Raw genomic sequence first — 15,233 nt, forward strand, 5'->3', positions numbered from 1 at the left:
ACCTTTAGATTCCATTTCTTACACACTCTCCCAAACTCATTCACCAAGCCTTGCAGTTCCCCTTTGCCTTCATTCAAGAACACAGTATTTGCAAACAACAGTACAGGAATTTCAAATAAAATTTATATAGTTATCCAAAGCTCAAGCAATGAATTTATGTATTCTAACAATGTGTATGTACTTACTATGAATCTAAAACAAACAAAGCCTCACCGTGACATAAACAGACTTCCCAGTGGCAGGTGGACCCACAAGAAGGAGAGGCTTGGCCTGTGAGAGGAGAAGGCTGAGGAGAGCTGCCACTCGCACGGTAGTGACAGTGGGCACCAGGATTTGGTGGGCGGCCACATCACGGGGTATGGAGGATGCATTGACCAGATCCTCACTCCACTTTTGCCAGTACCCTCGCCCCTACAATTTGGCAGAAAAGGTGAATGAAGTACAGTACTGTACTGTACTGAGGGAAAGCTCCAATAGTACATCATCATCATCATCGTCATTATCAAATCCTGTGTTGCCCCATAAGGAGCATAAGAGCCCAGGGATAGGCAAGATGGTCCTGACATTTAAGATGAGAGTGACCAGCTTCACTCATCCCTGAGTGGCATTACATGAGCAATAAAACCTAACCACCTCTTGGACAGAAACCTACACAGGCTCAATTTGATTGGAGCATCTTAACAGCCCACTAAATCACCAGGCCCCATAATCTGGTTATATGGTTAACACCCAGCATAGTAAATGGTTTCCCAGTGTACGGGAATCCATTTGGCTTGTCACTCAGTGTAGAGTCACCCAGAGGCAGAAGAGGAAAGAATGCAGGAACGATAGACAGAAGAGAGAGTGTAAAGTCACCTGTAGGTAGAAGGAAGAGGAAAGAATGAAGGAAGTAAAGACAGATGAGGAAGGAAGGAAGGAAGAGAGGAAAGGGCAGTCACCCGAAGGCAGCACCACATTGAGTGAGTGGATGGTGAGCACCCTCATAGTACAAATGTGTTTTAACACCATCTGTGAGAACACATGCTGGGACAATGAATAACTTTGGGGTCACACCTCATAAAACCACTGTCATCATTATCACCATCCCTGCCCTCATTCCAACCTCAAAATGGAGAGAAGCAGTACAAGAAAACATTTTAATGACCAAAGTGGCTAAGTGCCTACCATCATAAGTGTACAAAATCAAACGGCAAGCATTCACATCCGACCCAGGACAACAAAACTCTCCCTTAAAATCGGACACATTAGACCTTACTCTTGTGTACAGTATATCATAGTGTACAAGAAAGCATCCAATGTATCGGCTGTTAGCTTGACTGCTAATGCGAAGTGCATAAAAATGAAAACCACGAAGAAATCAAATGCAGATAGTTAGTGGAGCCATAATTCCAGGGGTGTGAATAGTATGTAAATGAATTCCAGGGCCATCTCACTGTGCATGATTTTGTGCTTTCTCTTACGTTGTTTTCTGACTCTTCGGTAGGAAAATAGGTCAGGAATGTGATGATGAAAACTGCTGGTTACTGTTTGTGCATTTTCAAGAATATTTAATTAGGATAAAACTAACTAATTACTTCATAATGGTAAGCAAATAATATTACTCTTTGAAATATCATGAGGTGCATGTAATAAAAAAAGGTATGAGCTAGAGCTGATGGAAGGGGTGGAAGACGTCTATCTATCTATCTATCTATCTATAGCCTGACGCCCTAATCCCGCAAAGGGTGGCTGCAGACAAAACGCCTCCAAGTCACTCTGTCATCCACCATTTGACTCCCCTCCCCCCAACTCACCCCCCCCTCCCTCATATACCTCTCAACTCCATCCCTCCACCTCATCCTCGGTCTACCCCTCCCTCTCCCTCCCTCCACCTCACCTACATACACCCTCTTAGTCAGTCTTTCATTCTCCATCCTCTCCACATGTCCAAACGTATGTAAGATATTTACGTATGTATGTAAGATATTTACAGAAGAGAATAGGCGCAGCATGTGAGGTGGTTTGTGGAGTGAGGAGGAGATGCAAGGGTGTGCAAGGGACAGCATGGTGGAATGATGAAGTGAAATGAGCTGTGGAACAAAAGAAGAAGGCATATAGTGAATGGTTAGCGAGTAGAGGTAGGGGAGAAGATGAGAGATAAAAGAGAGAGGTATATGTGAGTAGGAGAAGGGAGGTTAAGAGGCTGGTGAAGGAGAGTAAGAAGAAAGTGGATGAAGAGTTTGGGAGGAATCTGAGTGTGAAATGGAGGGAGCGTAAGAAATTGTTTTGGAAGGAGGTAAAGAAAGTAAGGCAGTGTGAAAGGGGAAATAGTAGGGGAGTGAAAGATAGGAATAATAGATTGTTGGTGGAGATGAGAGAGAAATTGAGATGGAAGGAGCACTTTGAGGATTTGTTGAATGTAGAGAGTGACAGCAGTGCAAGTATAAGTGGTTGGGGAATGGCTGGGAGAAGAAGAGATGAGAGGAGGGAGGAAGAGATCAGTAGGACGGAAGTAGTGGAAGCAATGAAGAAGATCAAGTTGGGAAAGGCCCCAGGAATTGATGAAGTGTGTGGTGAAATGCTGAAGTATGGGGGTGAGATTGTTGTGGAGTGGACATGGAAGTTGTGTAGATCGGCTTGGGAAGAGGGAAGGGTTCCAGAGGACTGGAAATCAGGTATAACTGTTCCTTTATATGAAGGAAAAGAGGAGAGAGAAGTATGTGGTAACCATAGGGGTATTTGCCTTCTTAGTGTGACTGGTAAAATATATTGTAGAATACTCATTGATAGGGTTAGGCATATGACAGAGGAGCTAGTTGGAGAAGAACAAGGGGGATTTAGGAAGGGAAAAGGGTGTGTAGATCAGATATTTGTTCTAAGATGTTTAGTGGAGAAGTATCTAGAGAAGGGAAAGAAAGTGTATGCTGCCTTCATGGACTTGGAGAAAGCTTATGACAGAATAGATAGGCAAGGTATGTGATAGGTATTAAGAATATATGGAGTGGATGGGAAATTGTTGAATGCTGTGAAGAGTATGTGCGAAGGAGCTAGGGCTATGGTGTGAGTGGATGGTGAGCTAAGTGAGTTTTTTTATCTCAATGTGGAACTGAAATAGGGTTGTGTGATGTCTCCATGGCTGTTTAATATATACATGGATGGGGTTGTAAAGGAGGTGCAAGGTAGGGCAGTGGATGTGGGGGTGGCTCTACTAAATGAGGGTGAGATTTGGAAGATTCCGGTGTTGCTGTTTGCTGATGATACAGTATTGTTGAGTGAAGACGAATGGGAGTTGCAAGGTTTAGTGAATGAATTTGGGACAGTGTGTAGGAGGAGGACTCTGAAAGTTAATGTAAACAAAAGTAAAGTTATGGTGTTTGAGAGGAATGAAGTCACAGAATGTACAGTGAGGTTGGATGGTGAGGATATGGAGAGAATGAGTGCATTCAAGTACTTGGGTAGTGTGATGAGTACAGATGGAACTTTGGGGAATGAAGTGCGTGAAAGGGTACAGCAGGGAAGGAAGGTTGTTGGTTCACTGAAAGCAGTGATGAGAAATAGGGAGGTGAATATGGAAGTTAAGAAGTCACTGCATGATAGTATTGTGATCCTTACCCTGACGTATGGAAGCGAGGCATGGACCTTGCAAGAAGGGACCAAGTCAAGAGTGAGAGCAGTGGAAATGAATTACTTGAGAGGAGCATGTGGAGTGACATGGAGGGACAGGTTGATGCATGAAGAAGTGAAGGAACGTTGTGGGGTGGATGTGGATGTGGTTGAGAAGATTAGGAGAAATACACTGAGGTGGTTTGGACATGTGGAGAGAATGAAGAATGAAAGGCTGACTAAGAGGGTGTATGTAGGTGAGGTGGAGGGAGGGAGAGGGAGGGGTAGACCGAGGATGAGGTGGAGGGATGGAGTTGAGAGGTATATGAAGGAGAGAGGGGTGAGTTGGGGGGAGGGTAGTCAAATGGTGGGTGACAGAGCAACTTGGAGGCGTTTTGTCTGCGGCCACCCTTTGCAGGATTAGGGCGTCAGGCTATAGATAGACAGATAGATACTTACTTCTTTAACAAATTTGTAATGAAAGACAGTGTCCTCATCTGGTATCGGTAACTGGTAGTCATGAGGTGGAGGTGGCACTTCAGCTAGTCCATACCTGATAATAATATGACAATGAATATGGTAAATTATTTGTCCTAGCTCATTTGGTGGTGAATGGGGACACTCGGTCACAATTTACTTCAAGTACTGCAGAAATTGCTATGTTAGAATCATTATGTACTCATCAGCAGCACCTTTATTAGTCTGCTATGCTATCATAACTATTCAAAACTGAAGGACTGAGGTTGAAGGGAGGGGGGGGTCTACCTCCTCAGAGATCTTTGATGAAGAAAAATTATATTTCCCTAAGGAAATTCTTACATTACACCCTGAAATGTAACAGACAAAATTTGGCGGTACCAAAGGAGAAGCTGATGATGGGAAACACACTCTTTTTTGAAGCAGTCAAAGAAATATCAAATCTTCTAAAGATCCAAGACAGCAAAGTTAACAATGACCATCTACTCATCAAAAGGGATATGGGAAATCACAACAAAGGATATCAGAAATCACAGCAGACTTCCAAACAAGAATGAAAATTTTCATTCAAACTGGGCACAAAAGGGCAGGGAAGGAAGGAATGAAACTCAGATGCTTGTAGAATGGTAAAAGACATCCCAATAAGCATGAATAACAAAAAAGACATTTGATGACTAATCAGAAAATATTAATTGATGGGATTAAAGGCAAAAATGTGACTAAGAAACTGCAAAGCAGGAATAGCCAAAAGGAATGGAAGAAACTGTAAACCAGAAATGGTCTACAAAGATGAAGTATCAAATAAAGTACACATCATCCCATAAAGTAATTGAATCTTGTAAAAAGGTTAATGGAAATGTTTATACCTCTTCAGTACCAGATACTTCTCCTGGTGGTAGCGAGAATAAAATAATAAAGGCATCCTTGGATGGATGATCTTGCTGAAAGTACATCACTGACTGAAATACAAGCAATTTACTAACATGAAACAGAAGGTATAGAACTAAGGGTAGACTATGAAAAGGTAGTTGTGGCATTTACTTGACATGCCATTAGGTGCCAAATTTCACATGAGACCTTTTGCATGCTGATACTGCAGTGGGGATTATTAGAACTCCCTCAATAAAGTCCCTTCTGTGACACTGATGCTAATATACCTGTCAGGTCATAATAACACTAAGTTACTCTTTTATTTCTAACATATCTATCCTGTCATGTGTTATGTACTGTCTCTGATTTTAAAAATCTGGACCTTTCTTTCTACACAACTTAAAATAATGAAACTTACAATGTGTTAAGGATACCATACAATATCAGAAACAAAATTTTGCATGGAGCACTCACCGGTCTACAGTCTCCCGGCTAGGGTCTCCACTGATCAGTTCTCGTAAAAGGAGGTCAAACTTAGCTCTAGAAGCCTCATCCAGGGGTCCACCAAGGGACCAGATAGCAGAGAACAAAAAGATGCTCTGGGAGTAGAAATACAATTTAATAATACATTTATCATAAGACCTTGGTGCTGTTTCTGCTAATGACTACTTATGTCAAAGCATAAATAAAACAGTTAATTGAAGCAGATACTGAGACTGGGGTCATCAGGCACACTTTAATGCTCAGTAAGTCTCATTCTAGGGCTGCTTTGAAATAAAAGCACACTGCAACATGGTCCTTATGGAGGTAGGATAATGATATCCCCATCTGTAAGTTGCTGTACTGTACCTACAGTATGACTGCCCACCTGCTGAAATAAATATACCCATTTCATGCTGTCAGATGCAGACAAGTTTCATGAAGATTTCTGGAATAAGTATTTCTTTTCAAAGGCTCAGCAATATCCTTGTAACAGTGTTTATTACTGCTAACTTTAATTTACCATGACCTGGGGTGGCTTACAGCAATTAGGGAGTTGTAGATGCTAAATACTTTTTGATTTGGGTACTACAGTTGCATTCCCCTTTGGACTGAGTTGACATGGCACAAGTACCACACCACTCTCCCTCCTATCTCCTAGTGGCTACTAAACCTCTCCCTCTGTTCCATCTGTTATTTCATTTTCTACCTCCCACTGTTTTTCTTTTTCCTTACGCTAACCTCGAGGTGAGCTCGGATGTCAGACTCTGGGTGGTGTTTGGTGTAGGCAGGATCAGTAAACTCATCGAGGAAACAGTCGAAGATATTCATGAGGCTGCGTACAAGGTTCAAATCTGTTGTAGGAGAGACACCTTTTTGGACATATGACTCACTCCTCTCCAGTTTAAACCAGAGGAGATGCTTGCGGACAAATGAGAGTAGAGGAGGGACGAAGCGGTGGAAAAGTGCAGTGAGAACAGCCTTGTGTTGCTGTGTCAGAGTCTGGGGCAGCTTAGCCAGCCATGTCTCAACCAGAGGACGCCACCCAAGGGCCAAGGGCTCCATATACACCATCCCACACCGAGAAACCTGTTGAGAGGGATATACTTAATCCTCTCAGTATAATAAGCCTTATATTATTCACGTATCTGGAAGGATGTCTAAGTTACTCTTTTCAGTACAAAGGCAGCTTACTTTATTCACATGCCAAGCAGGACATCCTAGCTAAGCATCTCAATAACTACACTGGCATCTTCTTTTACCAAAGTCAACATACTTGGCTTAAGAAAAGCCTCCCATACTCAATGCATCAGAACAATCTTCATCAAACTTTCAGCAGGATAACATTTATCTCATTACTGCTTCCATCAATCAGACAAGGCCTTCCACAATGAATACATAAACACTGCCAAAATACTGTATTGTAATTAATAATGACTGAAATGGGGGCTATTTATTCTATATATTCAAATTACCAGATAATGCAAAATGTACTGAAAACAAATTATGATCTATGAATAAGATAACTAATATATTACCTTGGTTTCCAAATGCATCTAAATTTAACATACTGTGGCTGGAGAGGCATTTTCCAGGTGATGTACTTCAAAAATTATGTTGGTAGTAGATGAGAGACAGATGATCTCCCCAGACATGAGACACAGCTTCTTGTTGTCATCCAGCACTGAGTTAATGTTTTCTATCCACACACTGTCCACTGGCCCATCAAGCACAATCCACTTCCTGGAGGTTTAATTGTGTGTCTGAAGGCAGCAAGGGAACTGCATGAAGATGTATTAGTCCCCAGGTGTGAGACTTTGGTATGGCATGAGCATTAAAAACCAAGACTGAGAACAACAGAGATGGGGTTGTTGCATAGGCTGAACAGAATAAGAAAAACAGATATTGACAAAATGTGGAATAAGGAAAGCTCTTGATTAAAAAGGAGAAGAGAGTGTTCTACAATGAGAACCAATTTGAATGCAATGGTGAAATGGGTATAGTGCAAACTATTGACTGAGAGCAGGATGAGGCTGTATCAAGAAGATATGACAAGTTGAATGTGCATCAAATCTATCATAAAATCAGATATATGAAGTGCCAGTATAAGGCGATGCAAATAACTAAGGTTACGTCCCACTTTTTGTACCCAGCAGCTGACAGAATGGATATAATTACCAGGTAAGGTGAAGCATTTTAGTGTGGATGGTTTCTCATGAGAGGTGGAACTGAAAATTTCAAAGGCTTGAATGAAAGATTAGTGAACATCTTGTCCATTTCCTTTTGTACTGTGACAGTTTTTCCTGTTTTTTGTTTTTCTGTTCCTAGGTCTGGCTGCTACTCACTCCAAACTTCTGAATAACAGAGTTAGGATGATGGCAGCAATGCACAAAATTTATCAAATTGTAATGGAGTGGATTCACCTCTGATTCCAAACAAACATCACCATGAATGTCCCATTCTCAGATGGGTGGCGAGCTATGGAAAAGCGAGCGTAGTTTTGAAAGTATGCACTGTACATGGTATGCTACTGATAAAAGGAAGACTGAATCAAAATATTCTCCATGGAGTTAAAAAAAATAAATAAATAAATAAATCAGTATGCCCGATAGTACTACAGTATCTCCTAAATACTGCACCCTAATACAATGCTGAATTAAACTAGAATAGACACTGACTTCTGCATCTCATCTACTTATATTCACTGTGGGCAATTTTCTAGCCATAATATATATCCATAAAAGAGAAGCTTATCACAAAAGTGGATAATGAATTTGACAGCATATCATACAGTAATGATTTCCTTGAGCCCAAATAACCTGTACTATCGAAATGACATTCAGTCATACTGAGATAACTTTATACACTGCAGTCTATCCACCAGATTAATGTACTCTGTGCCAGTCTATAATATTACCTGTCAGGGGAAGAGGATACAGCAAACTTTCTGAAGTTGACAGCTAGCACCCCATCAGACCACTCATGTGAGGTTGGATCAAACTGACCATAGAGCTGTCCCACTGTAACTGCCTTGGGGTTGATCACACACATCTGCACTCGGTTCTCACCCTCATTCTAATCACACAATCCAGTGGCAGTTGAATTACATGGAGGAAGAAGAAGGTTTAGATTAATGTCTACTGACCGATCAAGGGTCACTAAGGTTGATAACACAATTTTACTAAGTCTCAATCTTCCCCTTAAAATTAACCCATAATATTCAGTTATATCAGGTTCTACAACTGCATTCCTGGGCAAAAAGAGACAAGGAGGAAACAAATTTTGTCCAAGAGTCTGACCAACCCAAGAACCAGACCCAGGTTCATCAAGTTGCAAAATGGATATGCTAAGCACTGTATTACCAGCTCCTCTAAAAAATGGATGATGATGATGACAAAGTTGAGGGAAAGGAAGGCTTAAGGGGAGGGTGGATGAATGGTATAATTAATATATTCAGTTCAATGACACCTTTTGCATCTTATTCTGGCCACCACTAAATTGGCTTATTTGAAGCTTAGGGGCCTCTTTTGCACTGGAGGACTTAATGAAGGCTATCTAAAATCTTCAGCTTAAAACATCTATCCCTAACTGAGTGAAACCATTTCAAATAATACCAATAAAAATTACAAATCTATCTATAGTTTCTATCAATTACAAAAGATGTACTGCAATAACTGTACCATAGTGAGGAAGTTAACTCTCCTACTACAGTGATACATTTTCCATTAATTCTTGCTGACACCGATTGATTTTATTCAGCTGAAGCCGTTCTAAATGATACAATATGATACAATGACAGTCTTTCTGTACTGGAGGGGTTTGACATGGCCACCCTTACTCCTGTGTCAAAACAAATGTCCAGTAGCTGCAAGAATAAACTATGAAAAATATGTCACTGTTGTGAGGATGTTAATCTCAAAGCAGACACTGCATTACTGCGTTGGATATAATGAAAATATTGAACAACATAAGTGCATATTCACAACTGTTGGAGGAGAATGGAGGAAAGGAGGGGAAGTGATAATAACAAAAAGAAAAAACTACTAAAGATTATGTTGGGACACAAAATTTTTCACAATACAGGTTTTGTACTTGGAATAACCTGTAACTGAGTGTGTATGTATGTAAATATCTATCTATCTATCTATCTATCTATCTATATATAGATATATAGATATATATAGGGATGGATAGATAGATACACAGAAACATAGATAGATAGGTTAGAGATTGATATATAGATAGATAAATATAGACAAATACAAGTGCTCGTGGGCCCTTCGGGCCGCTCACACTTGCTCCTGCAGTGGGCTCTCGCGCTGCTATAATATATTTTAGTTATACCTGTGGACAAAATATTCTATGGAGATCCTATGCCGGGCGCCTAGAGCAGCTTTTTTGGTCAAAATGTGATCACTCATTAAATACTAGTAAAAGTTTTTCAATCGTGATGGGACCAAGTTTTTTCACATCAGCGAATTTTTTGCAATTTTTGTGCCCATTTTGGTGCGATTTGAATGTGTAGTTTTGGCTCCCCAAAATACACACACACACACACACGCACACACACACACATGACTACTGCTATAGTATATTAGATATATACCGTATACAGATAGATATATAGATTGACAGGTAGACCGATACTGATATACAGACAGATAAACTGATAGACAGATAGATAGAGATAGATATAGATGGATATATATATAGACAGACAGACAGACAGATCAGTAGATATGCTGTAAAATTAGCTTCATATTATGTAGGGTGAGAGAAAACCACATTTTCCAGGAAAACAAAATGGATACTCCTCCATGTGGCTTAACTGACCCTATGATTCATGAGCCATCCATCATCCAATCCTATGTTGCCCCATGAGGAGCATAGAATTTATGAACAAACTTATAATTAACTCCATCTCTTAATTTACATCTGTTTTCTTCAGGAGTGATTGAAGTGATAACATTCCAACATCTCTTGTTCTTTCTGAAATGATCAGTAATGGAAATTATCATGGTTATTTTGAGTTCTTGTAAATACAACAAGAAAAAGAGAATAGAAACATCCCAAGCTTGTAGCTCTTCTTGCAAATCAAAACCTAATGACAGTGAGTTAATTGTAAGTCCGCCTGTAGATCATGGCCTGGAGAAACCCACCCTGTCGTTCATGATGCCAAGGGCCTTAGCGAGGGTACGCAATGCCACGGTCTTGCCTCCAATGGGGTTACCAATAAGCATGAAGCCATGTCTCACTCTCATTGTCTCGTACACCTGCTGCACCTTATCCATGAAGTAGTTGTTGGCTCGCAAACCCGCACCAGCACACACCTTCATAAACATATAAACCACTAACTTAGTCTTGATTCTGAAATCCACTATGAAACAAACATAAAATTTTTTGTGTCCTCTCATGATTCTTTTTTTTTTATGTACCATAGTTTAATGAATGAACCAAGTGCATCTATCTAAATAATCTATAGAGCGAGAGATAGAGAGAGAAAGAGAGCAACTGAATGTCAGGTAAAAACATACAGCAGTCCTCAACCTACAGCAAACTAATTTTGTCTGAGACCAGACAACACTTCAATCAGAGACAGGCGCTTCCGGCTACCACCAAAGGTAAAATCATCCATACCTCACGGATTGCTCGGTGAAGGAAGGTGTAATCTGGCTGTGGCAGGACCACCCCAGGAAACAAATCCGCAATGATGCCCTGTATGATAAGAAACACACCTCAGGCTGATTATCAATGATGGATCAAAACAATAAAATAACACATATACCAATAACTACTGTAATAACATTGGATATGAAGAATTGACTCCATATTTCCAGTCCTAAAACCTAATGTCCCTGGGACAAAATTCTGCCTCTTAAGGCACAGGGAAAACATCTCCGATTAGATATCAGTATGACTGAGGCTACATTAACTTGGTGCAAAATCTTAGTGAAAATTTTTGATACGTGATATCTTATTCTCTCCAACATCCACTTCTTTAAAAGCCCAATAATAGTGTAGGTGCCCAGAGCTAGACTACTCAGTCCAGATATCTAAGGTGTGGCAACTTTCAGTTATTTAACTACTTACACACACACACACACACACACACACACACACACACACACACACACACACATTAATAAAGTCTGACCTCAAACAGTGGAAGATCATGGGCGAGGAACTTAGGCAGGTTCACATCCCGGATGGACCTAGGGAAACCAAAGGAACATACCTCTGGATGAAAATCATTCATTCATTCATCATCTAATCCAGTACTGCCCCATGAGAAGCGTAGGAGCCTGGGGTTAGGCAAGTTGGTCCTGACATTTAAGATGAGAATGACCAGCCTCACTCATCCCTGGGTGGCACTATGTGAGCAATAAACCCTAATCACCCCTTGGATATAAACCCGCACTGGCTCAATCTGACTGGAGCACCTTAATTGCCCACTAAACAATCAGGTGTCATAATTTGGTTATATGGTTACCAACCAACATAGTAAATGGTTTCCTGGGGTATAGGAGACCATTTGGTTTTTCACTCAGTGTAGAGTCACATGTAGAAAGAAGGAAGAAAGAATGAAGGAAAGACAGACAGACGAGGAAAGAAGGAAAGAAGAGAGGAAAGTAGAGTCACACATAGACAGAAGGAAGAAAGAATGAAGGAAAGACAGACAGACGAGGAAGGAGGGAAAGAAGAGAGGAAAGGGCAGGCACCTGAGAGCTGCACTACATCAAGTGAGTGGATGGTGAGCACCCCTATGTACAACTCAAGCTGACAAATAATTCTGATACTAAGCTACAATTAGTTTAATAAGGTATACTGCCATACAGTAGAGAAGCAAACAAAATTAGTTATCATTCTATTTTTTTTTTCTGGTTCTCTGAACTCTTCCTCATCCCATCCTAGGGTGGGAAAGAAGATCTGGATGATGATGATGATGATTTAGTCTTGGAACATTTACCCATTCAGTACAATATCATCTTTTCATTCATCAAAGTTCCCAAGTGAACGAGAATACAACAGTGAGATGTATTTATAAAGTATCTTAACCTATTTACAGGATATAGCAGTCTGGATCATTCTTATCACTGATCATTTTACTTTTTGCATTCACTATTTTGACTGTGAGGTGTTCACGATGTGTACAAGTGAAGGTAAACATACAATACATAAACTTAATCTCATACACAACATAAACTTAGGAGTGTTTATATAGGTCTGTATTACCTCAGCACCAATACAGCCTCAGGCATGTCTGGGTACTTCAGCTTCAGTGTGCCGGCAGCAATCAACACTGCTTTCACTGTCCTCATCCCTGTAAAGAAAGGGAATGGTATCATATCTTTGCTAATAACCCTTTCTCTACAATGGTGCAATATTAATTACATTTTTGTCTTTCCCTATACAGTAAACTCTCAATTATCCGTCATCGCAATATCCAGCCCAATGCAATATCCAGCACCGCTGGCTCGGCTTTATTAAAGCAATATCTGGCAAAATTATGCAACATCCAGTGCTGAAAAGGGAGGAAACCGGCGGTTCTATGCAATATCTGGCGTTGAGGCATATCAGCCGGCTCATAATTGGTAGCCAACCGGTGCTGTTTTATTGTACACTGTACTGTATCATTATTTTATTGTATTTTATGCTTAGTTTTCATCTTTTACCCATGGGAAAGTTTTTATGATAGAGGATCGAGATGGATAATAACACAGTATCTGGCGCAATGGTGAATATTGAGCTGATGAGGCTACTATGCAAATTCCTGTACAGTATTTCACATTATTTGGCATAGGGCTTGGCTGAATTACAATGGATACAGTAACTGAGAATTTACTGTTGATGAATTTGTTAAGTTAATGACAGGATGCCATATCAGTTTTGTTCTTGTTACCTCCAGACAATTTCATAAACCTTTGGAAAGCCCTCTTGTAGAGAAAGGGTAAATGAAGGTTCAATCTAATCCCAGCATTTAAAAAAAATCTATCTAAAGCTTAAGAAAATGATCATGCGATAGTAAGATGAAAACACTGTCCTCAATCTGATCAGTTCTGATCCACTCATGTGCAGTTAGATTAATTCAGCTGGGCATTTAGTTAAGTGGCATAACACGTCAAAACTTGCAAGAACGTACCATAATCATAATGTGGTTGGGCTGACAGCTGCTCAGAACACAACCTGTATGTGGCCACAATCTTGCGTGCCATACTGCGCGCTGCCACAAATCCAAAGGAATACAGGGAAATCTCCGCGATGAGGCCATAATCTGGCACCATCATGGCCACAGATCTGAAGAGTGCCTGTGAAAGAAAGAAAAACAGAGAAATAAATGTTGTTGGTAACATGGGCACTGACTTAAAATTCGCACGCACACACACACACACACACATAAAATTCATTCATATATGCCACCAGGCATTAGGCACCTAACATTACCACAATATAATCTTTATGAGTGCTGATGCTTTACATTACGCCCATGTCATACAGTAAACTTCTCCTGTATCAGACAAGTTACATCTAAACTTATGAATCATATTATACTTTTTTCCTGTTATAAAATAACCACACTGAAGCAAACTGCCGCCAGAAACATTAGTTACCTTGAGATTATCTGGCAGTTCAGAGCGTCCAGCATAGCCTGGGTTCATAGTGATAAATACAGCACAGGTTGGGTCCAGACTAACCTGAGGAGAACCACAGACATCACAAGAGATCATCATAGACATCAAGAATAATGAGTAATACAATATAAGAGGACTTAGGAATTTGATTCAGCAGAGGATGATGTAATGGACAAAGTTCCAAATGATACTGTAATACATTAACATGGCTGACCTCTAATAATGCAATTATAACAGAAAAGAAAAACACAAGATGACTTGAAAGATTTCTTATTAGGGTAAAACAACTGAGGTTACTTGACATGATAAAAGAGTGTGTGGCAAACTTTTGTCCTTGACTGTATCTCACTTCAGTGCCCTGGAGTGTAAGACGTGGTGCCCCTGACTGGAGGCCCCGCTGCAGTGTAAGAATCTGCTGTGCCACCACAGACAACACCTCCAGCTCTATGCGGTTGAACTCATCGAAGCACGTCCATGCACCACATGATGCCAGGCCCTAGGAATATGACCAGATCCCATAGTCTGATTTATTTTTAACACACCTGGACTTAACATCTGTCAGACCTTGACTGCTCTCACATATAATAAATCAGAAACATCCACAATTTAGCCCCTTCACTATGACGATACTGTATCTTATTTAATTCTTGCTACCATCCAACTATTCTATTAAGCTTGGAGCAGTTCTGTAGTGAAAAGATTGACAGTTTAATGGACCTTATAGGATCATAGGAAATATCCACAGTTTAAGCAGTACCTTGAAAAACTTTGCAAGTGAGATGTAATCAAGGCCATCAGAGCAGTTAAAGACGACACACTGCTTGGCTACTGCCTTGGCCAGATCCTTTGTGGTCTCCGTTTTGCCTGTACCTGCCGGGCCCTCAGGAGCTCCACCTGGTGAGGAAACCCACTCATTCTTATGCCATTTTATTACCATTCCCCACTCCAAGAGATGATATCATCTGCATATCAATGAAGTTGAAGCAAGCAAAACTTAATATTACACTCAACATGAAAAAAGAAGTACTGTAAAATATATTCTCATAAAAACCAAGGTAGTGAGTTTCATGTCAAGAATAATGGGACCTGATCAAGACATTCGAAGTGATAACAGCAACACTTCTTTATGTGAGACTATGGTGTGGCATGAAAATGAAAAGTCAAGAGTAAGAGCAGTGGAGATGGGGCTGCTGA

At 40.5% G+C, this 15,233-nt stretch overlaps 1 protein-coding gene across 1 annotated transcript in view; it reads right to left on the reverse strand.

The window, feature by feature from the left end:
* The window catches only part of Dhc36C (Dynein heavy chain at 36C), a 111,414-nt gene that overhangs the window by 53,651 nt on the left and 42,530 nt on the right, over positions 1–15,233 (reverse strand). The window contains exons 29-42 of the mRNA XM_080286419.1: positions 14,797–14,933; positions 14,389–14,535; positions 14,019–14,102; positions 13,550–13,715; positions 12,643–12,730; positions 11,564–11,621; positions 11,047–11,124; positions 10,569–10,739; positions 8,327–8,484; positions 6,981–7,152; positions 6,151–6,498; positions 5,404–5,528; positions 4,042–4,135; positions 214–411 (exon numbers count right to left, since the gene is read on the reverse strand). Coding sequence (XP_080142545.1) covers positions 214–411; positions 4,042–4,135; positions 5,404–5,528; positions 6,151–6,498; positions 6,981–7,152; positions 8,327–8,484; positions 10,569–10,739; positions 11,047–11,124; positions 11,564–11,621; positions 12,643–12,730; positions 13,550–13,715; positions 14,019–14,102; positions 14,389–14,535; positions 14,797–14,933 — 2,024 coding nt within the window. The remainder of the gene's footprint in view (positions 1–213; positions 412–4,041; positions 4,136–5,403; positions 5,529–6,150; positions 6,499–6,980; positions 7,153–8,326; positions 8,485–10,568; positions 10,740–11,046; positions 11,125–11,563; positions 11,622–12,642; positions 12,731–13,549; positions 13,716–14,018; positions 14,103–14,388; positions 14,536–14,796; positions 14,934–15,233) is intronic.

This window comes from Coenobita brevimanus, chromosome 111 (genome assembly GCF_032717465.1).
Source record: "Coenobita brevimanus isolate Jiangsu-jjx chromosome 111, ASM3271746v2, whole genome shotgun sequence".
NCBI lineage: Eukaryota > Metazoa > Arthropoda > Malacostraca > Decapoda > Coenobitidae > Coenobita > Coenobita brevimanus.